The 23,041-nt window shown below is 41.7% G+C and overlaps 3 protein-coding genes across 4 annotated transcripts; 2 read left to right on the top strand and 1 right to left on the bottom strand.

Annotated features, from left to right (window-relative positions):
* Positions 1 to 189: 189 nt before the first annotated feature.
* gpalpp1 (GPALPP motifs containing 1) lies at positions 190 to 2,465 on the bottom strand. Its single transcript, XM_079158313.1, has 7 exons — positions 2,267 to 2,465; positions 2,022 to 2,142; positions 1,790 to 1,885; positions 1,467 to 1,713; positions 1,174 to 1,338; positions 970 to 1,077; positions 190 to 849 (listed from the first exon to the last, which is right to left on the bottom strand). Exons 1-7 carry the CDS (start codon positions 2,352 to 2,354, stop codon positions 631 to 633), a joined length of 1,044 nt encoding a protein of 347 aa, XP_079014439.1. The 5' UTR covers positions 2,355 to 2,465; the 3' UTR covers positions 190 to 630.
* A 589-nt stretch (positions 2,466 to 3,054) lies between these two features.
* ercc3 (excision repair cross-complementation group 3) lies at positions 3,055 to 10,883 on the top strand. The gene is made up of 15 exons (XM_079158256.1): positions 3,055 to 3,191; positions 3,764 to 3,963; positions 5,627 to 5,863; positions 5,963 to 6,012; positions 6,106 to 6,241; positions 6,804 to 6,974; positions 7,129 to 7,333; positions 7,668 to 7,982; positions 8,150 to 8,334; positions 8,660 to 8,862; positions 8,967 to 9,063; positions 9,388 to 9,505; positions 9,609 to 9,727; positions 10,207 to 10,356; positions 10,477 to 10,883. Exons 1-15 carry the CDS (start codon positions 3,164 to 3,166, stop codon positions 10,609 to 10,611), a joined length of 2,349 nt encoding a protein of 782 aa, XP_079014382.1. The 5' UTR covers positions 3,055 to 3,163; the 3' UTR covers positions 10,612 to 10,883.
* A 1,419-nt stretch (positions 10,884 to 12,302) lies between these two features.
* cyp27c1 (cytochrome P450, family 27, subfamily C, polypeptide 1) lies at positions 12,303 to 20,582 on the top strand. Of its 2 annotated transcripts, XM_079158279.1 has the most exons (9): positions 12,303 to 12,680; positions 13,635 to 13,825; positions 14,166 to 14,365; positions 14,671 to 14,880; positions 15,728 to 15,891; positions 18,332 to 18,498; positions 18,762 to 18,840; positions 19,078 to 19,281; positions 19,696 to 20,582. In XM_079158279.1, the coding sequence occupies exons 1-9, from the start codon at positions 12,387 to 12,389 to the stop codon at positions 19,813 to 19,815; spliced, it is 1,629 nt and encodes a 542-aa protein (XP_079014405.1). In that variant the 5' UTR covers positions 12,303 to 12,386; the 3' UTR covers positions 19,816 to 20,582. The 2 variants fall into 2 exon arrangements, with proteins under 2 accessions (XP_079014405.1, XP_079014406.1); XM_079158280.1 differs by lacking the exon at positions 18,762 to 18,840 and having other exon boundaries at positions 19,696 to 19,835.
* Positions 20,583 to 23,041: the final 2,459 nt, after the last annotated feature.

Raw genomic sequence — 23,041 nt, 5'->3', positions numbered from 1 at the left:
TATGGCAAAGTATGGCAACTCCGAAGGTTCATATCAGTGTGTAGCTTCTTCACTTTTGACCAATATGTGCAGTTTATTCCTCAAACTATATACATATATATATATATATATATATATATATATATATATATATATATATATATATATACACACACATATGAACGTTCATAAATAAAAATGAAACATATAAAAGGTTTAAACAGTTTAATGGACCTAAAAAAAAAATATGTATGAATTGGACACAGAGTATTCAACATAATCCATTTAACAGCAATTTATTCAGTACAAAATGTTTTTCACAAAATCAATCACTGTATATCAATGTAAATGTAAAATATGTCATTTATTTCAGCATTTCTGTCCATGTCTGTCCCCAGGAGACTAATACAGTGTACTGGCTGCTGCTTTGTAATAGCTTGAATCCATTTAGAACATTAACTTTGCACCCAGTCAGTGACATGGACTCCTATAAATGGCCATGTCTGCCATGTCTTGAACAGACTGTTTAGTCCAGTTGAGCTAAATTTGATTCCATACAAACATATTTCATATTTTTACAAAACCTGTATGAAAAATACAACAGCCAGACTGTAAATAGCGGTCTGCCGTTCAAACATATTTCACAATTTGTCACAGAAACATTCGGTCCCTGCTGTGGGAGAATCGTGTGTTCAGTTCCTGAGATTTCTTCAGCAGCCGCTGCTTCTGTGCTTCATCAAAGCGATTGACCTGCAGGTCTTCATCTCGATCGAATGCTCTCCTTTCCACTGGTTTGTCAGCCTTCTCCTTTGCTTTTTCCTTCATCTTCTTTGTGTGCATCGTCACCAGAGACTCAGCACGTTTAGTCTCCTGATAACAGGGGGTGGATAGAGAAACTTTAGTCCCGAGTTCATTGTGAACAATTACACCTGGCATTAAGTCAATATGGACACATGTAGGATAAAAGAATGCGGAGGTAATACCACATACATTATACTTGGACACTTTCTCTGCCATTTCCACGTCCTTCTGGGAGACTTGTGGGACATCGTCTTCCTCCACCTCCACCTCACCCTTCTTCTTTTTCTCAATGCGTTCCTATTGGTAAACAATAAACCCATAAAATGCAGGGAGGTAATATATAAACTACAAAATGTTTAATATATAAAGGATAAGTTATTTTGCAATAAATACCGCGATCTTGCGCTCTCTGTCTGCTGGCGTATCAGTCCACATAGAGCGATCCTTGTTCTTTGGACCCGACTTCTTCTTGAAGGTCCGAGCCCCCAAACCGATGTGCTGCAGTTCCGGTGGGAGCTCGGTCATCCATGTTTCTCTGGACACCACCTCAGGAGTGTCCTGTTCACACAGAAATACACACAGGGACAAAGTCAGTCAGCAGAGGAGCAGAGGAGCAGGAACACTTTAAAAAGACATAAGAAAAGGACAGCACACCCTTGCGCAGGATATTTATTTCTACTACTCACATCTCCTGTCAGCTTGTCTTTCATCCTGCGTGCTCTTCGCTCAAAGTCCAGAGCCACAGAGTCTTCAATAGGCCCCGTGGGCGGCATGGGTCCAATCACGTCCTCGTCCTCGCTGCTGGAGGACTCCGCCTGGTAGCCAGGGGGAAGGGCAGGCCCTGGGAAATCCTCTCCATCTTCACCATCATCTTCGTTTTCATATGCTGCTCTGCGGAACCCAGGAGGCAAAGCTGGTCCCAGCACAGGTGGCCTGAGGCAACACACAATGCAGTTACAGCTTCCGTATTTGACTGTTCATCCACAACACAAGTAACTCACTTGCCCACCTTTCTGGTGAACTCTGTTGTTTCCTGAATCCTGGTGGTAAGGCTGGTCCGAAATAACCATCATCGTCTGTTTCTGGTATCTTTGTGTTCTCCACCCTGTTACACACACACACACACACACACACACACACACACACACACACACACACACACACACACACACACACACACGTTACAGTTTTGTTTGTTGAGGCATACGTTTCTATAACTTCTAGTCCGTTAATGAAGCTACTTTTCTGCGGCTGTGTGTTCGGTTTTCGCTCGTTTGGTCGACACCTCCTGTTCACTGTCATCCGAGGAGCTCGATGACGGTCCTCCCCGTTTAAAGCCGGGAGGCAAAGCAGGGCCAGAGACTACAACAGAAACAAACAAACAACATGAACTACCATGGGCAGAGCAACACGAGGCGAACCTTACTGGTTTATACAGCATTTAATCCAACGCAAGGGCGGCATTTCACCCTCTAACGTTACTTACATCCATCATCACTATCAGAGTCTTCATCGCTCTCTTCCGTTCTAAACTTCCGGGGTACAGCGGGTCCGATCGGTTTATCAGACGACATACTCGACGAGGATGACTAACTTACTCAGTCAGCAATTTATATTACAGTTTAAAATAAAGAAAAAGAAAAGGCTGCCCCCTAGACAAGAGAAACCTCGAAGGACGAATTTGACCTTTTACCCAGGAAGTAAACATTAAATTATTGGCGTCAAGTTAGCTGAAATAAACTGCTACTATGCTGTAAGAATAAAAGACATTAAATGTGTTTTATTTGATACACTATTATACCGTATCCTGAGAATGTCGCTTGTTATTTTTAGACATGCGGTCATCTACACTTTTGATGTGCATTAATTACACCAATTAATTGGGATGATTAGTAATGGATTACACGTTGGTGCACAATTAAGTCATTAAGACAGTATTTTTAATGAATAAAGTTAAATTATCTGTCATTTAACATGTTAGTATGTTTGGTTAATGTCTCTTTTCTAATACTGAGTAATACCTCTATAGCTGTTATTTCAGAATACTTCTATATTTGTAATGCCTTCTGATTGTACCATATACTGTTAATTAATAAATACATAAGTACACAGTATCATTTGTGCTCAGAAAAAAATATTATATTATATTATGTAAAAAAAAAAAGGATATTTCCCCACAATGAAGACTTTCTTTTGAAGGCTGAGACCGGAAGTTGTGTATCTACATTATTTTGGTGCACTCGGCACTGGTATTGTGTCGTAGCAACTGTCGTCACATAGCTAATGCAGTCCATATTTGTGGACTTTCAGGGGGACATCAGACGGATTTTGAAGATATGTCTGTCATGTTTTGAAAGAAATTGCCAATTTAAGAATTTGTAAAATGGGTAAAAAAGATAAAGGAGATCGGGGTGAGTTGCTAATGCTAGCTACGGGTAACCTAGCTCACTGTTAGCTAACTGTATCTTAAAGTTGAGGATATTGTGTTAACGTTACTGAAACTCACATGTCCCCGATGTGTACTGCTGACCACACTGTAGCTTTGCATTTGGAGTCCTTGAACGCCTCCCTCGATCATGTTAAACGGTAGCAGTTGTAGTGAAAGAGTGCTACGCGAAGTGAAACAACTTTGAAGAGTATAAAACACACCCTACATTTATATTTGAAAACTGAAATGCGTGTGTAATAAAGTAGCACAGTGACATATACGTGTGTGCTCTAATGTTAAAACGCATTACATATTAGCTAAACGGTCAAATAGTTATAGAACAAGCTGTAATGCTATTAAAGGAAGAATATTCCTCTATCTTGTACAGCAAAACAATATTAAATCACTGTGTATTAAAATGAGTACTTATGTACCATGATATTGCCAGGCGTATGCTAAAAACAAGAGCATTTACATTGATACATTTCTTTTTGTCTGTTATTTGTCCACCTCTATTACTGCGAATGTGTTCTAACTCATGCTGTGGTCTTACAGACAAGAAGTCCAAAAAGCGTTTCTACGAGGAGGAAGAAGAGGAGGAAGAGGTAGTGGGCGGCGAGTCTCAGGAGGCCATACCTGCTGCTGCAGGGAAACATGTGGAAGAGTCCAGTACAAAACTGGACGAGTATGGCGCCAAAGACTACCGTGTTCAGATGCTGTTAAAGAATGATCACTCTTCACGTCCCCTCTGGGTGGTAAGACGTGTTTGGATGGTTGAATTCTTCACTTGAGACAGTTTTACTCATTTAAAACCCTCCTGTTATGTTCATTTCTTAGGTACAGCCATGATGTTCTCGGGTCAATATGACCCGGTGCATGTTTAATCATCCAAAAGTTGTCACAAACCAAAAGATCCTAATAAATATAGTTTGTACCTCATCACCAACACCCTTAATAACAATTCAATCAGTATTTAGTGGAATGGAGTTATTCACCCCTCCATAGATCATAGTTCAATGAGGATAACTCACTCGTTTTAATGAAAAATACATGTTCAAACTATTCTTTAGGTACATTGGAAAAACCTAGATGTACATTTCATTAGTCTACCATAACATGTATTTTTCTCTAAATTATTTTTACATTTTGGAACTTTATTTTTTTCATGGGGTGATAAATAGAGATGAGACACCTCTGCTGTTCAGGGTCATATTGACCCGCTCACTCAAAATCAAGCCAAATGAGTCACAAGGATTTGTATTGAAAGTAAACTTTACTTAGGTTTACTTATAGTGTTAAGAAACAGACATTTACAAAAATTAACAAGATATGAACACAATAAACGAGGTGTGTGCGTGTGCGTGTGTGTGTGTGTGTGTCTACACAGCACACGAGTGACATGTCGTCACGGTGTGCTTTGTGCAAATACATTTTGGCACTGTCTTTATAATATTTTCAGCAGACAGTCTTGGCTGACGTGTATTGGGTGAGGATGACTACTGTATTTCACAATTTTTTGACACGAATGTCTCGCTTGGAGGAACAGGTATATCAGTTTCCTCATCTGATGGTTCATAATCAGCTCCATTATAATCTGAATTGACCTCAAGATGGTCTTCATGTTCAGACACATCCTCCTCTATTTCACTGTCGTGATCAAGGATGTGCTCCAGAGCCTCCAGGGCTGTCATCCTTTTGTTTCTGCTCATGTTGTCCTCCAGTAAGCTGCTGTGTTGCATGTATCTGCAGAGTGTAATGTTGGTAGGACTCCCAAGCAACCCTTTTGTATGTTTCTCCCCTCTCCTGCTAAGTGTGGGCGGAGTTTTCCCGTGAGAAAAAAAAAGGTTCCCGCCAAAATAGTATCTTTCTCGCACAAGTGTGGTAGTGAGACCGCACCTGTGTGTGTGTGTGCGTGTGTGTGTGTGTGTGTGTGTGTGTGTGTGTGTGTGTGTGTGTGTGTGTGTGTGTGTGTGTGTGTGTGTGTAATGGTGTGAAACATGTTTGGAGGAGTAACAAATACTTTGTCTCACATTTTCAAAGAAAGAAATGGTCTAAACTTGACCCTTCTGACCCCTTACAGCCTCCACTTTCACTGCCGGGTCAAATTGACCCAAACATCATCTCTGTAATATAAACCTGCAGGGGGGGGTTGCAAATACATGATATTTTTTATTTCATTTTTTCATGTTTATTACACTAATTAAGGCAAGCAGAAGAAGTTTCATACAGACAAAGTACTTTAAAATATTTTTTCTAGATTTTCAAACTTTGAAACGGATCAATTTGACCCGCAACATAACAGGAGGGTTAAAACTTGTGGTCCTCTTCCTGATTTTGCGCAATATTTTAAGCGGATTCTATTTGTTTTGTTTTCTCATCCTCTTTTTTTTTTTTTCCCCCCATTCCTCTCTCCTCCAGGCTCCAGATGGACACATCTTCCTGGAAGCCTTCTCACCAGTGTACAAGTACGCCCAGGATTTCATGGTGGCCATTGCCGAGCCGGTGTGCAGGCCCAACCATATCCATGAGTACAAGCTGACAGCCTATTCCCTGTATGCAGCTGTCAGTGTGGGGCTGCAGACCTCCGATATTGTAGAATACCTGCAGAAGCTCAGCAAGACGTCTGTGCCGGATGGAATCGTGCAGTTCATTAAGGTCTGAATGAGAGAGTGTCTTGTGCTTTTAGAGAAGAGGACAATTTATGTTTGTATTATTTCTAATGTCAGGTGTGCTAATGTGGTTATTTACTCTCAGCTCTGCACGATGAGCTATGGCAAAGTCAAGCTGGTGCTCAAGCACAACAGGTAAGATCACTTCAGCAACCTTTCCTTCTGTCTTTACATCATTAATCATCCCGTCAGTGCTCTTCTTAAACTGTGCTGCATGTCTACCTTCAGGTATTTTGTGGAGAGTGCCTTCCCTGATGTGATCCAGCGGCTTCTGCAGGACACCGTGATCCGGGATTGCCGTCTCCGCACTGCAGACGGAGCGGACACTGAGCTTATTACTGAAGTCGTCCAGAGCAAGTCACTGGTATGCCATCCAAAACCCTTTTAATGCTCGCACACAACCATATAAAGTCATTTATTGCCATTTTAATTTGAAATAGTCCATGAATTTAAACACATTTTAAACATGTCTATTGTTTAATACCCAATAATAGGTGAAGATGGAAAAGATTAAAAACTTTCAACCATAACTTTCCTAATCTTCCACCAAAGAATATTTACAATGATCCATTATTGGTGTGACCCCCTGAACATTTAGATGTGCGTGTTGTAGTGTTGCACTATAGTGCATCGTGATGTGCTGTACTTAACAGGCTGGGGGCATATGAGGCAGCTACTGCTCAATGGCAGCACAACCAAGACATTTAAACCTGTGTGTAAAATGGGATTATGCACACATTTGAACAACATAGTATTAATGACGTGAGGAAGGATGTCTTGTGATGCTGGAACGGAACAGTCAGATCAGGCTCTTTAGGTTCTTTCCCAACCTGTCAATTATGTCATGTTTCGGAAATATCACTGTAGAGGCCAACAGAAGTTGTAACTGTTCATAAACTAACAACGTTTTTTGTGTCTCCTAAAAGATTTCCAAGTCTATTGAAGAAAGGGGGGGTACTTCTACCTCGCAGCAGCCCGGCGATGGACAGACTTCAACCCAGCAGGTCCCCGAGGACATCTTCAGCTACTATGAGCAGATGGATAAAGAAGAAGAGGAGGAAGAAGAGACTCACACTGTGTCTTTTGAGATCCGCCAGGTACACTTCAGATTTCTGTTCTTTTTCTTTTGCTGGTTCGCTACTAAATCCTTTTACATTTCTGCTGGCATTCATTACGTTTTATATTTTGTACCATGCTTATAATCGTATTTTTCTGCCCTACTCTGAACGGTTCTTCTCTGATCTGGTGTAGGAGATGATCGAAGAGCTGCAGAAGCGTTGTATTACGATGGAGTACCCCCTGCTAGCCGAGTACGACTTTCGCAATGACACAGTCAACCCGGACATCAACATTGACCTGAAGCCCACTGCCGTGTTGCGGCCCTACCAGGAAAAGAGTTTGCGCAAGATGTTTGGGAATGGACGTGCTCGCTCTGGGGTCATCGTGCTGCCCTGCGGTGAGACAGCTGGTTTACTGTACTCGATGGAGGACAGAACTTTGAGTGACAAAACAGAAAGGACACCCCCAAAGCATTTCGTCACAATAGAAATACAGTCTTGAAATGGCAAAAAAATGGTAGAACTGAAATATGAAAGAATAATATATGATATCAAATATTTTAAATGTTTGCTTAGCCCATAATAAACAAGGGATAGACTGCTGAACTTGGCAGATTTTTCTTTCATCTTAATGTTGGCGTACACCCTCAACAAAAAGTACGAGTCACTATAAGTATCCTGTGTGTAAAAAGCTTGTATGTCTTAATATTTTATCTCCCCTTTGCTTTCCAGGAGCGGGCAAATCCCTGGTGGGCGTGACAGCGGCCTGCACGGTGCGCAAGCGCTGCCTGGTGTTGGGGAACTCCTCGGTGTCAGTGGAGCAGTGGAAGGCTCAGTTCAAGATGTGGTCCACTATCGATGACTCTCAGATCTGCCGCTTCACCTCAGATGCCAAGGACAAGCCCATCGGCTGCTCGGTGGCCATCAGCACCTACTCCATGCTGGGTCACACCACCAAGCGCTCCTGGGAGGCAGAGAGAGTCATGGAGTGGATGCGGAGCCAGGAGTGGGGTCTCATTATCCTGGATGAGGTGCACACTATCCCTGGTGAGCTGTTATTGTACATCAGTTTTCCAGACAGCTCAATATTGCGTTCCAATGTAACAGCGTTACGCAAAGAGTATTTTGAAGTTTGGGATACAATGGGATATAGACACCTAATATAGTGAGATTAATCTACATGTTAACATAGCAATGTTGTGCTTTCTCTGTAGCCAAGATGTTTCGTCGGGTTCTGACCATTGTCCAGGCACATTGCAAAATGGGGCTCACTGCCACACTGGTCAGGGAAGACGACAAGATTGTGGACCTGAACTTCCTAATTGGACCTAAACTATTTGAGGCCAACTGGATGGAATTGCAGAACAATGGCTACATTGCCAAAGTCCAGTGTGCAGAGGTGAGTCTTGCAGTATTATACAATCAATTTAGATAAAGGGACATACACGTCGTATTTATAATCAGTCGGCTTGCCGAGTTGTGTGGCGCAATGTGCAAAAAGTTGAATTAATTTGTGTTGGTGTATCTCATGTACTAGAGTTAATTTCTTTATGAATAAAGTGCGTAACATTACGGTTATATGAACCTTCATATCACATGACTCGATGGTATTTAAACATGGCTCTTTGAACTAGCTGCAGTCAAGATTCAACATAACAAGTACAAATGAGCATGTTTCAATTCGATGATGCTTTCTGAACATTGTACCCATGTCTGCGCTCCAGGTGTGGTGCCCGATGTCTCCAGAGTTTTACAGAGAGTATGTGGCCATCAAGACGAAGAAGCGCATCCTGTTTTACACAATGAACCCCAATAAGTTCCGCGCTTGCCAGTTTCTCATTCAGTTCCACGAGCGGCGCAATGACAAGATAATGGTCTTCGCTGACAACGTGTTTGCCCTGAAGGAATACGCCATTCGCCTCAACAAGTAGGTTATTTACAACAAGAGGGGCATTTCGAATGGTTCAGTGAACTGCCTGTTCAGATACAATTTCTCAAGGTTTTTAATTCTGTTGTGATTTTCCTCTCCAGGCCTTACATCTATGGTCCAACCTCTCAGGGGGAACGAATGCAGATTTTACAGAACTTCAAACACAACCCCAAGATCAACACCATTTTCATCTCCAAGGTAGACCAACAAAACTATTTTCCTCTATTTAATATATGGACCACACTCATTCAGCCATGTGCCCCTTTGTGGGCAGTAGGTGGCATACCAATGTATTAGACAACTGAATACAGTTTGAGTGTCATTCATTTGCCTCGTCTCTGCGCTACTGCTGAACTGTGTAGGGGTTTTTTTCTGTCCCTCAGTGTGTTTGTATGGACGCTAACAAGTAAATCTGATTGAAACGATATTACAGTAATGCTTCCAACCCTTTAAAAAAAACAGACATTTACCCCATTCTGAAACAAATGATGTCAAATCAGAAGCATGTACTTTTACAAACAGGTTGGAGACACCTCATTTGACCTGCCAGAAGCCAATGTTCTGATCCAGATCTCCTCTCATGGTGGATCACGCAGACAGGAGGCCCAGAGGCTTGGCAGAGTCTTACGAGCCAAGAAAGGTCAGTCTGTCTGCAGAAAATATAAAACTCTGATATTGTTTGCCTATGCATGAAACACGCTGATGTAGCTGTTTTATCTATCTCCAACTGTCTGCTTGCTTAGGAATGGTAGCAGAGGAGTACAACGCGTACTTCTACTCACTAGTGTCTCAGGACACCCAGGAGATGGCTTACTCCACCAAGAGGCAGAGGTTCCTGGTGGACCAAGGTTACAGCTTTAAGGTTTGTTCACCATTGCGGCAAGTTGTCATCTTCACACAATTTCACCTCATTTGTGTCTCCCCCTCGAAATTGCACCACAGATTTGACCCTGTCCATACACCAGATTGTACAGTTCTGCTACAGCAGCACCAACATAGTTAGTTGGTGTTTTTAAATGACAAAACACTACAAATTGGATTTTCTTTGTTCCATTTCTGTTATTTATTCCGTTTCTATCATCTATTGCCCGCTATCATGTTTTCAAAAGTGTTTGGTTGCATTAGATCCATTCTGGCTAGACTACGTATATATAGTGGGAAGGGGTCCAAGACTCACCAACACTGAAGCCTGAGGGATTCTGGCAACAACCAACAGGAGTTTACTTTATATGAATTAGAAAAGGTGTGTGCTTGATCGTTGGTCCTCATTTACGTGACACCTCATTCTTGTACCATTTACAAAGACCATCTCTATGATGTCATGTTCCCTTTCTTTCATAGGTGATCACAAAGTTGGCAGGTATGGAGGAAGTGGACTTAATGTTCTCGTCAAAGGACGAGCAACAGCAGCTGCTTCAGAAGGTTCTAGCTGCTTCAGACCTGGACGCTGAGGAGGAAGTGGTGGCAGGGGAGCTGGGCGGACGACCACAGGTGAGGACTTCTGCTAAACCTGGACTCAGAAAGAACGTACACTTCATTGCCTTTTGAATTGTGCTGTTGTGTATAACAATATACTCACTTGTCGTCGTCTCCCCCCCGCTTCCTTATCAGTTCTCAAGGCGAACGGGAACCATGAGCTCCATGTCAGGTGCAGATGACACAGTCTACATGGAATATCAGAGTCGAGGCAGCAAAGCCGCACTAGGCAAGGGCATTCATCCTCTGTTCAAGCGCTTCAGAAAGTAGAAGCACCGCCTCACACCCTGATACCTCAAGACGGACTCTGGAGTACTGGAGTATGTCGGCTACTTGATATTTGCCCTACGTGGAATAACCCTTGTCTTATCTGCTGTTGGTGTGTGCTTCACACCAACAGCAGGAAACCATTGATATTGGACATTTCTTTTGTAAATGTGGCTACCTTTTACACAGTAAAACGTAACAGACTAAACCCACATAATCAGATCACAATAATGTGTTCCTGATGTTAGTTATTTAATGTGTTTTGTTCTGGAACTTTCACCTTTAAATGTTGCTAAATATGTTACGTAAATAAAATGAAAGCTCTTTGGTTGTTTTTTTGTGTGTGTGGTTTTTGCAAGTCATAAGTCATTACATCCATAAATGCAGGATGCTGAAATTAATGTTAATCTCTTAAAAAATGTATAATAATTTAAAGTTATATGGTATATAGAGTGGTGTTAAACATTCACAAGTATGGCAAAATGTAACATGTCAACATTCAAAATGAATAACTATAGAAAACAAAGCTCTAATATAAAATGTGTTCCTGCCAGCAATCATAGTGACACTAGGGACTACTGGGTACACATTACAGTCCACCAATTTATTTTAATTTAGCTGAGAAAAGAAATGTAGCTGCAAGACTAGTTTTCCCCTTGGAAGAATGGAAGGAGGGAAAGCTTTTATCTTAATTTGTGCTTGGCATTAGTAAAAGCCGGGGATAGAGAAGGGTGAGGGGTCGGGGTCTACTTCCTCTGCTTATGGATGATCTGAGGACATCCCAAAAACAACTTTCAGTCTGGTGCCTTGTGCAAGCTGCTAAAGTGGTGAGTGTGAAAATACCCATCTCTGCCTAGCCACCCTTCTCTCTACCACAGGGAACGGTAACCTGAATCGTCTTTTCGTTGGCCGGGTCAGCTTAATCCCTGTTTTGTTATCCTCAGGAGATTTGAGGTTTATTGAAGGAGCAATGAGTAGTAATGAAGATTTGAATGAATGTCTTTGTTGAGATGGGAAGTGAGAGAGATTGGGTCATCAGACTAAAGCACATAGAACACAGTGTGAGGTGTTCTGATTCACATCCTAATAATTGAAGCGTGGTTTGTAAGTAATATGTGATTGTCAACCTCTAAGAAGAATGCCAACAATAGCCGATTTAGCTCAGTGATTTAATTGATCAGAAAAGGTGATAACAAGCGTTCAGGGTTGAAACCTCCACTTGAGGATCTGACATCTACCATTCATGTTTTGGAAAGCTTTAAGATATATCCGGTGCCTCCATGAGCTCCAGATTCAGACAACGTTTCTTTGCAAACTTAATCTGAATCTAGATCGAAATTACATGAGATAGACCGTGGGTGGATTGTCCTTTGTTTCATGATTTTTGTAAACTTGCAAATTGGCCTCATACAACTTTAAAACCATTAACATGTATTCAATGTGTGTGGGTGCACAGGCTGATTGATGCTGTGACGTAAGTATATGTGGGCACATTGTAGCGCACTCCTTTTTGCAAGGAAAGACTGAACCCATTCGCCTTTTTGGGGAAACGCCCACACCCGAATACAGAGTTATCCCTCCCTTCTTCTGAAGCGAACATCCAATCCTCTTCCACCTCTGTGGTTGTACAAGCGACCCTTTAAAAGCGTTCCATAATGCAATCCCGCCTAACTTCACCCAATGTGCCAGGGACATGCATTTGCAGATGTGAACACTGACGCTTTTAGACTTTGCAAATCGTTTTTTTGAACACAGAACCACCGAAAAGTATCCAAACAATGGCAATCCTGAATCATTTTACGACAGCGTGTTGGAAGAATCTTCAAGGCGACCGGATGAATAAGCAGCTGGTCTTCATTTTACGCGCCTTGCACAAGTCAGCAGCCAGCGAGGCTTCAGGGATCTCCGCAGCTGGAGAAGAGGCCATGCCCGACAGACTGATCACACCGGTGGCGGATGTCGGCGTGAAAACCAGAATCATGACCCTGAAGGAGATGCCTGGACCCAGCACCTTATCCAACTTGGTCGAGTTCATCTGGAGAGACGGGTTTAGCAGAATTCATGAAATTCAGGTAGTGTTGTACATGTATAACGTTACCTTTCTTTTGTGATTTGTTTCGTTTTGTATGGTAGATAAAGTAATTTATTTGCAGCGAGCCCGAGTATTCTCAGCGTCAGCAAAATGTGCCACCTATGCGTAAAATGGCACAGAGTTGCGTAAAGGTGCACCAGAAGTTTGGTCGCAGGTCATCTTTCCTATCCAGGGTACGAGTTTTTACAGCAGTGTGCAAGGGACTTTCAAGCTACAATGAAGGTGTTAACTCCAAAACAATACAGCACATAATCGTGTTGTAAATCGCTTTAGATCTCTAAATCGGTGGAGAAAATCTTCAAAAGGCTGTTAAAGAAAATGGAATGAGCCAAGCCTAGGTGTCAATCAGCATGAACAACACGTACAAAGACAATAGACAAAATAAGTACCTGTTTTGTTACATTTAACTTATAGTAGTATCAGGACAAGTTACTCATCTTCAGAAAAGTGGACCCAAACTGATAATGACACACACTGTAATGGCTTATCTAAAAAGAACCATAAGCTCAGATAAACCCCTCTTTCTGTTTTAATTTAATCATCATCGGTGCAACTGTGCGAACATTAACATTTGCCATAGGCATTGACATATTGGCATTACTCCTTACTGACCCAGCATTCAGACAAAGAACGGTTGGTATCTTATGATGGTGGCTAAATGAAGACTTAAATAAGGTCATTATAACATCTTTACCATTATGACTTGATCTGCTTCAATCAGATACAATCAAAAATACATTAACATTTCCGATCTATCTAAATCATAGAGTTAACCTAATAGCCTGTATCTGCATATACACATATCTTATGTTACATTACATTTTGATTTTATAAAGAATATAACAGTCTAAAGGAGTGAAATCAGTCCTGGATTTCCTCCAAAAGAAACAAATGTGACTATTAATTTGTTTTGTGTGTCTCTACTGCTTTATAGATGGATCACAGGAAGAAGTTTGGCAAAATTTTCAAATCCCGTTTTGGGCCCCAGCTGGTGGTCTCAGTGGCCGACCGTGACTTGGTGGCAGAGGTGCTGAGAGCTGAGGGGGTGGCCCCTCAGAGAGCAAACATGGAGTCCTGGAAGGAGTACAGAGACATGATAGGCAGTTCCACTGGCCTCATCTCAGCGTGAGTCCCCCTTCAACCTTTGATCTTTGAGTCTGGAGGACAAGGACCTCCTGAAATTTGTGATTGCCATATGTGTAGATGGACATAACACAAAACTTTGTGTTGGGGCTACATTTCCAGGGTTAGCTCACTCATAGTGTGCATTCCCCTTTACTATAGTCTGCTTTTGTTTCTATGAACTCTTTTGGCATCAATACCCTTAGCTTTTCAACAGCTTCACCACTATCATTCTTAATAAAAACAAATATTTCCTCCAAATATGTCTGTGAATGTCCTGCATTAATACAAAACAACACACAGGATGCCAAAGATTCACCTTACCTTGTGTCCTGTTCTCCAGTGAGGGAGAAGATTGGCTGAAGATGCGGAGCGTGCTCAGGCAGCTCATCATGCGTCCCCGTGATGTAGCAGTCTTTTCTGATGACGTGAACAAAGTGGTAGATGACCTCATCAAGAGAGTTTGTGTTCTGCGCACCCAGGAGCCTGATGGAGCAACTGTCCACAATGTGAATGACCTCTTCTTCAAATATGCCATGGAAGGTTTGTAAAGACAAAGGGCGTTTGTGAATGAATTTGATGTTGAAAAAAGGCGGATTTGAAAAAGATGGTGCAGGTGAGGGGGTGAGGCCTTCAGAGAGGACACAATTTAGGCAGGAATAGGTGATAGCAGAGAGGCAAGAGACAGGAAAAAGATAAATAAACCCTGTGCACATTGTGATGCGTCTGTGTTACATTCCAGTTAGACTTCAGGAACACGTGATGGTAATGAACCCTTGCAGCTTTCCAACTGTACAGAAAAACATTTTCAAATTCTGTTTCCTTCTTCCTTGTCATTGTCTTTACAGGTGTGGCAGCCATTCTGTACGAGTCCCGATTAGGCTGTTTGGAAAATGAGATTCCCCAGGGAACCCAAGACTACATTGGCGCGTTGCACCTCATGTTCAGCTCCTTCAAGACAACCATGTATGCCGGGGCCATCCCCAAGTGGCTCCGACCTGTCATCCCCAAACCATGGGAGGAGTTCTGTCTCTCCTGGGATGGCCTCTTCAAATTCAGTAAGTGTATTCATATTGACCTCAACGGGCACAAAAACAACTTTTTTAGTATACTTGTGTGCGTCGATCTGCCTGCAGTAACTAAAGTACTTTCATATTAAAAGGGCATTCCAGCAGTTCATTACTAAATTGAAGCAGGGGGAGGCAGAGATATCCAGATTTATGGCCCCTGGTAAGGGTCAAAGTTCCAAAAAACTGGACGCTATGGCATTTTTTGTTGTTAATTTTTAGCCCTTAAGGCCAAATGCCATCATCAGGAGTTGTTTTTTTCAGACTTGACCAAGCTTCTCCAGAGCCACAAAAGAAATTATATAACTTCCTTTCACAGACCTAGGAGCACTCTCCATGGTAAAAGCAGTGTATTGCTTCAAGATTTCCTGTGCTTTTTATCTGGAAAACTAGAAGGACTTTTAAGAAAGTTGTTGACTTTAATAGGATTTCTTTGCACCATCCAAAAAACAATTGAGGCAGAGAGATGTACAGTATGACCTAAAGTACCACTTCACATGTTTCCAGAATGGCTTCCTCCAAACATCATTAGAAATTGTTTTCAGTGTGTAAATATGTTAGATAAGGCTTTTTCTGTGGTACTTAAAAAAAAAGAAAACCATACAGCTTGGTTCTGGCTAAGCATTTGCAAACTTTAGATAAATAGCCTGGCATCAATAGAAAGGAATTTTGATTTGCATATAAATCTCTGCTGCTCTACAATGAGATAGTGGGAGTATGGGGCCCCTCTGTTGGTCTTTTTTTTTTTTTTTCATTTCCTTCACTATACCCTCTTTCACCACCTCTTCCGTCCCCCCTTTCCATTCATCCCAACTTGTTTTACTCTGTCTGATCCCAGGCCGTTTTCACGTTGATAAGAGGCTTGCAGAGATCAAGGCACAGCTGGAGCGGGGAGAGGACGTGAAGGGGGGACTTCTCACGCACTTGCTCATTAACAAGGAGATGACCATGGAGGAGATCTACGCCAATTTAACGGAGATGCTACTGGCTGGGGTCGACACGGTGTGTGTGTGTGTGTGTGTGTGTGTGTGTGTGTGTGTGTGTGTGTGTGTGTGTGTGTGTGTGTGTGTGTGTGTGTGTGTGTGTGTGTGTGTTGTGTGTGTGTGTGTGTGTGTGTGTGTGTGTGTGTGTAGAGGGGTTTGAGGAGTGTAGAGGTTCTTTAGCAGGAGTTGGGAGTCACACAAGTGTGTGTGTGTGTGTCGGTGTCCATGTGTTTATTTCAGTCTTGAGTTTCAAGGGTTGGGTTTTCTGGCGCCACATCCATGCCTGTGTGGCTGTGCCAGCGTCAGGTCAGACCAGTGAATTGGAAGGTTACACAATATCCCACTGACAAACTTGTTCTCACTCAGATTTAGTTTCTTTTCATTTGTCATTGTCTGTTAGATCTACACAGGGGGAGCTTTTGTCTTCCTTTTCTCCTTCACCAGACATCTGTGTTGTGTGTTCGTGTGTTTTGACATTAGAACCTAATTAGAATTAGCAGTTGTTAAAAAATAAGACTTTTGGTTTGATGACATTGAAGTATCTTTTTCGTGGGAAAGTTTTACCTTTTGAATTGGCAGATTAAAGAACAGAGAAATGGGAAAACACTGGAGGGGAGCAGAGACATGTGATACGGTCTCAGCCCACTGAGTCATCAGACGCCCCCCACACAGCACAATTCAACAGACGGAAAGTTAAAGAGGTTCTCAAAAAGTATTTGAAATGAAACTCAAAATATAAAATATTCCTGAAACTAGAAAATCTATTGCCCGATAATGCTCGATGTTCCAACTGTTTCACACTTGTCTGGTATGTGTTTGCATCTGCACTTGTGTGCACAGTTACTTCCTAATTTGTTTGGGGTACTGTCAGATTAATGATAATTATGGGTGTAGAAAGTATTGTTCTGAGCTGGGGGCCAAGGGATAAAGGGTGTGTGTGTTCTTGTTACGGTTGTGGTAACGGCCACGTCCTGGTAGGGGGTGGACTTGGCTGAGCCATTACCTGACCCCGTGGTGCATTTCCCTTTACTCAGTGCACACACAATAGCTGTCAAGACACATTAGCTACAGCCAGAGTTATATCCCAGACTGGGCAGAGGTGAGATGAGGGGGAGAGAAAAAGGGGGTTGGCCTGAGGAAGAGTGACTCTGTTATGAAACCGCAAAGGTTGGGGGGGGGGGGGGGTTGGCGTCACAAGCGGGGGAGAAATGATGAGTTGGGGGTCCGATGGATGTTAGAGCTGTTGGAAGAGGAGATGTTATGAATACACAGGGGGAGCCTCAGTCTTTCAGAGCTGTTTTTGGATGAGCTTTTGTCATATGATTACTCTCTGGCTTTGTCTGAGGTGTTGCCAGCATCTGTCCCAGCCGGGGTAGATTGGTTGCAAGTTGGTTAGATGGGGAGAGGGGGATGACAAAGTGGGAGGGAGAATCTGAGGAAGAACAGGGGGAAGAGGTGGGAGATGGAACAGTGAGAAGGATGGTGGGGCCTATACAAGGATACAGCCTCTTTTGATCATCAGTTAGTTGGAGATACTGACCTCTGGAGGGTGTGATCGGGGGGGAAAACAAGGCTGGACCTCTGATACCAGTATATGTCATGAAATGACATATACTGCGGGTGGAAAATGGAGGAGGCTGGATGGAAAGATAGGCAGGCTGCCAGGTAAAAAAGATGTGGTTTGGGGTAACAAGGAATTTGATACAGTGAGTAAAGATATGATGTGAATACAGGGAAGATGACACACCTTTTCATATAATTTGCTCCCCTACCTATGTCATTGGCATTACTTTTTTAGTGATTTATGAGTCAGAAAAAGGACAAATTGAGAACAGAAGATGGGATGACAGGGACAAATTGGTAGGGCGTTCACAAAAAAGGAAAGAGGAAATAAAAATCTGCGTGTGTCTGATGACAAAGGGAAACCACAAGATGTGTGTGGAGGGAAAATAGCAAGAGGTGGGACTGGTTTAAAATTCCACTCGTTATTTGGATTATTTTCAAGACTGTGACTTGAAAATAATCCTACTTTTCAGTTCTGCGTATCCTCATTACGGTTTTGGACTGCACCCTGTAGTACTGCTGTTGTAAACATGTGAAACAATAGAGTGGATTTAACGAAGGTGCAATAAGATGAGAAGGCTGAGTGAAGTAAGACGAGGGAGCTGCAGCTGGTGGAGTGACCTCGAGTGTCCTCACAGCACGTGGAATTAGCTCCCTCTCCCTCAGAGCTGCTCACGGTTTCCCAAAATGTATGCAACTTCACAGAAACTCTTGTATCAGCTGGCAATTGTAGTCAAACCTATTACAAATTATCAATAAAGAAAAGGCAAAATCTCCACAGCAATTTAATGTAATGATGAATTTATGAAATGAACAATACTAATGTATTACACATTCAAAGAGTAATGTCTACCACAGATTTTTTTTAAATAAGATACCCTTTTCTATTCTCTTAGACATCCTTCACCTTGTCCTGGGCCAGCTATCTGTTGGCACGGCACCCTCATATACAGCAGCACATCTTTATGGAAGTGAAGAGGACTCTGGGACCAGGAGCAGTAGCCACAGCCGACGATATCCCTCATCTGCCTCTCATCAGAGGGCTGGTCAAAGAGACACTCAGGTGCAGACTGCATGGATAGTTGAACTCTTTTACGTTTTTGGTTTTCCCTCACTTGCAATGTTCAAAACAACTCAGCAATGTTTTTATATTCTTTAAAAGTTGGGCCTTCCTTTGTTCAGTATGTTCATATCTTTAATTCCTTCATTATCTTTCTCTGTGTGGGGCTTTTACCTATCCGATTTTCTTGAAATTAAACTTTCTAAGAAAGCTCAATGTATAGTGCTGTTGAATAACAGTCTTTGTGTACCCCTCCCTGGGAGCAGGCTTTTTCCAGTTCTTCCTGGCAACGGAAGGATTACCCAGGATGACTTGGTGGTGGGCGGATACTTCATCCCTAAAGGGGTAAGGCGACTGATGGAGGCATAATAGATGGCAGTCCCCTAGAGTGTGCATGTTGCTGGAAGAAAAAGCATGACCATAAGAGAAGCCAAAAACATTACAGTGGGACCAGATGTAACATGATCCTGCATTACTCACACATCTCTCCCTTCCCCTCTTGAACACGTGCATGTACAATAGCCCAGCTGTTTTCATTACACAACTGACAGCTTTTTAAAAAAAATGTTCTCACTTTGTCAGACTCAGTTGGCCCTTTGTCACTACTCCACATCTTTCGAGGAAGAGAACTTTGCCGATGCTTCAGACTTCCGACCGGATCGCTGGATACGGAAAGATTCCACGGATCGTATCGACAACTTTGGCTCGATTCCCTTTGGCTACGGCATCAGGAGCTGCATTGGCAAGAGAGTAGCAGAGTTGGAGATGCATCTAGCTCTCACAAGGGTAGGGAATTAATCACTTGGCTACACACAATGTGTATTCAAACAGGTTTTATAAATATCCACTTATATGAATGAATGAAGTTCTTATTTTGTGCCCTCATGGGCATGCAAGAAACCATAAATGTATATAAGCCAGCTCCGGGGCTTCATTGTGTACAACAAAAATCACTGACAAAAACAATTCCTTTATAATACTGATGAAATCCGTGTAAATACTATATTTCTCCCAAATCTCATAGCTCACACACTCCCTGAATATTTTTTTTATCTGCCAACCTCAATAGCCAGAACAAGCGTACAAGTTCCCAGCTGTGCTGCTAAAGATGTTTGGCTTCAAGAGAAACGCATATAAATGTACTCACAGACAATGAGTCATATACTCTTATTGACTTCTCTGTCTTTGCTACCTGTGCAGCTCATTCAAAAGTTCCAAATCTGCACGTCTCCTCGCACCGCTGACGTCAAGGCCAAAACCCACGGCCTGCTGTGCCCTGCTGCCCCCATCCACCTGCAGTTCATCGACCGGGAGATCTAGACTCGGACTCCATAAGTTCTACTGTATGTTTTACTTTAAAGCACTGATTCATTATTCGTTTTTTGTTTTTAAGCTTTTAGTACACCTTCCATTGTTAGATTGTAGATACCAATCTGAGATTGAGGTTTTACTCAGGCAAAGTGTCTCAATGTCTCCTGCTTGTTAGTGAGGAGGACACCAAAACGGTACCGGACCAGTAATGTAAAGATAGAAGCTGCTTGAAGTATATTATTTGTATGTAGTGAAAATCATTGAAGTTTGGCCTTTTACGCCTTCCATGTATTCTATTCAAAATAGTGAGTGGGAAAATGAACTATAATCTTTAAACTTAAACTGTATTTTGATTATAATAATGTGCATACGTGTATGTAATGTGTGCACAAGCGTTCATTCATAATCACGCTGTTTCCTTCCTAAGTTTGAGAAAGCAAATGTTGAAGGGTATGAATGTACTGAAAATCAGCTGTTTAAAGAGGTACAGTATGTATATAACGGGCTTTGTTTTAAGATGTGTGAATACAAGCATTTTACCAGCATTGCGGATATTTAGATTTTATTGAGATGGATAATGTATGTTACTGAACAGTTTTTGCACGAGTGAATAGACGAGTTGTTGGATTGTGCTATTCTGGAGGATCACACTGGTTTGAATGGAAGAAAATTGAAGCTTTTACATCTTTATAATCTGCTCTTGTATCTTTCACTATATTTTTTTTACTGCAGTTCCAGTGAAACTGGGTAACAATAAAAATGATCTGAATATTGTGCTATGTTGTCCTTTGTCAAGGTCTTTAAAACCAGAATATTTTTTTGAAATGTCAGTTTCACCAGTGTATCACAGCTCGAGGTTTACAAAGCAAGTGCTTATTGTATTTTTAAAAAACTATAAAACACAGAGCAAAGAAAATATGGGAAGAATAAAGAACAGACATCTTTCCTCTATGTGTATGAGTTGATGTACATTCACACTGATGCACTGTAACCAATAAATTCATGATTCCAGGGACTAAAATGGTCCGTGCATGAAGTATAATTAATTTGCCATTGTTCATGTTGTATAATGAACAATGTCAGATTATGGATATTGCCTAATTTCATTAATGTACTTGTGCTCATGCAAATACTGATGCTTGTGAATTCGTTCTTCGATAGCCGATGCTGCTTAAACGCAATTAACGGTTTGGGTCCATGCACGAAGTATAATTAATTTGCCATTGTTCACGTTGTATAATGAATAATGTCAGATTAGTGGTATTGCCTAACTTCATTGGTCTATTTGTGCAAATGTGTCCAGAAACGTGTTAGTTTGTTGTTCGATAGCCGATGAAACGTAGTTAATGCTTGGCCTGTGTTGTTGAACCTGTATTGAATGAACACGTGCAATGCAATTTCGTGCACCAAAATATCTGCTTGTTCAATTATTCAACTTTAATAATGAAAAGTAAGTCAAGGAGGCCGAGACCTGATAAAGACAGCTCACGCGCAACATTTACTTTGAAGGCGAGCTGTCTCTGTTTCCAGGTCTCGACCTCATTGACTCACTTTTCATTATTAAAGTTGGGTAACAGAAAAAGCTCATGTTTTGGTCCGCGGAATTGCATTACACGTGTTCATTCAATGCAACAATAACACAGGCCAAGCATTAACCGCGTTTCATTGGCTATCGAACTCACACGTTGCTGGACACATTTGCACAAATAGACCAATGACATTAGGCAATACCCCTAATCTGACTTTATTCCTTATACAACGTGAACAATGGAAAATTAATTATACTCCGTGCATGGACCCGCTGATCTGACATGGTTTATTATACAACATGAACAATGGTAAATGAATTATACTTAGTGCTCGGACCTCTTATCTGTGTTATTGTTGCATTGAATGAACACGTGCAATACACTTCCGTGCACTACCATGTACACGTTCTTACATTATCCAACTTTAAGGCCCAATCCCAATGTCCCCCCTAAAGCCTCAATCCCTGAACCCTCAAGGACTTACTGACGTCACCTATTTTGTAGGCTACTCCCTGATTTAAACGTCTTCCAGGCTCTTTCCTCACAAGATGAGAGGTAACTTCAGATGATCCATTTACTTGTTTTTGTCAAAACAGCTGTAATGACAAAATCAAATATTCGATGAATAAATAAGAAAATAGCCTCTGATTTCATGTGATTCTTTCTGTGTAAATTTAATTTGCCAGGCTGAACACACGTGAGCCGTCCTCTTTGTTTACCTTTTTTTAACGTCTCCATGCGTCCACGGTTACCCCGTGTTTGACATCACATTGCAATGATTTGTGGGTAACTCCCTGAGGCAAAGTCTGCATCTAATGCTGACTTACAGAAAGTGTTCATAAAGGGCTCAAAATGTCTGCGAGAGAGCCCTCAAACACTCGACGAGTTGACAGTCTGTAAGACGTTCAAATCCGGCAGTAAAAAGTATAAAAGAAATACTCACAATTGTACATGGTATTTTTTGACATGGTAACGTGATATGTTGCAGCAAAGTGCTGGCCCATTCGTATTTACAACATTTCAAGCCCTTATAGTCTCTCACACTCAACGATGTCAGTAAATCCTTGAGGGTTCAGGGTTTGAGGCCTTAGGTGGGACATTGGTATTGGGCCTGTATGGCTTGATAATGCAAATTGAGTAAAGGAAGCTGAGAGCCGAAAACGGAGAGAGCTCTCCTTGAAAGTAAAAGTTACGCATTGTCAAACGTGTTTGCTCCAGCGATCAATTTAAGGAGGGCTAAATTAAATAAATAAAGAAATAGCCTAGATTAACACAATATATCACCGTTATTAAGTCATATGTCTGCCACTTTTCTACAACTGATCCTGGGTGGATTCGCCAATAGGCGAACAATGGAATTATTTGTATGTAATGACTCATAAAATGATCTATTTAAATATTTAACAATGGCTTCTTAAACTATTTGGGTAAATGTTACAGGCTGTTGAGACTTGTGGTGAGTCTGACAGTAGAATGAGTAGATTTACCTAGAACTTTGATTTTAAGATGGCTCTGTTGTCAGACAATGACGCCACTAAGCTATCCGATGTTAACTCCTTTAAGTTTATTTACTGTTCGCACTTTTAACTATTCTAGATAAAATAAATAAATACAAATAATTTTGCTGGATAATCCTTAAGCCTGTATAAAACAAAAATGATTCTACCGTTATTTATAGAATACTACCATAGCACTTGTCTCCATAT

The sequence above is a fragment of the Pholis gunnellus genome (assembly GCF_910591455.1).
Source record: "Pholis gunnellus genome assembly, chromosome: 1".
Taxonomy (NCBI): domain Eukaryota; kingdom Metazoa; phylum Chordata; class Actinopteri; order Perciformes; family Pholidae; genus Pholis; species Pholis gunnellus.
This window is presented reverse-complemented; position numbering and strand designations above follow the sequence as displayed.

Bases quoted from the DNA above. Each gene is read 5' to 3' on its own strand.
- cyp27c1 (XM_079158279.1), top strand. From the start codon at position 12,387: ATGGCAATCCTGAATCATTTTACGACAGCGTGTTGGAAGAATCTTCAA. The intron at 14,366-14,670 runs GTTTGTAAAGAC...TTGTCTTTACAG, and splicing joins CTTCAAATATGCCATGGAAG to GTGTGGCAGCCATTCTGTAC. The intron at 18,499-18,761 runs GTGCAGACTGCA...CCCTGGGAGCAG, and splicing joins CTGGTCAAAGAGACACTCAG to GCTTTTTCCAGTTCTTCCTG.
- ercc3 (XM_079158256.1), top strand. From the start codon at position 3,164: ATGGGTAAAAAAGATAAAGGAGATCGGG. The intron at 9,728-10,206 runs GTTTGTTCACCA...TTTCTTTCATAG, and splicing joins ACCAAGGTTACAGCTTTAAG to GTGATCACAAAGTTGGCAGG. The intron at 10,357-10,476 runs GTGAGGACTTCT...CTTCCTTATCAG, and splicing joins AGCTGGGCGGACGACCACAG to TTCTCAAGGCGAACGGGAAC.
- gpalpp1 (XM_079158313.1), bottom strand. From the start codon at position 2,354: ATGTCGTCTGATAAACCGATCGGACCCGCTGTACCCCGGAAGTTTAGA. The intron at 2,143-2,266 runs GTAAGTAACGTT...TTTCTGTTGTAG, and splicing joins CTCTGATAGTGATGATGGAT to TCTCTGGCCCTGCTTTGCCT. The intron at 1,714-1,789 runs GTGGGCAAGTGA...GTGTTGCCTCAG, and splicing joins CAACAGAGTTCACCAGAAAG to GCCACCTGTGCTGGGACCAG.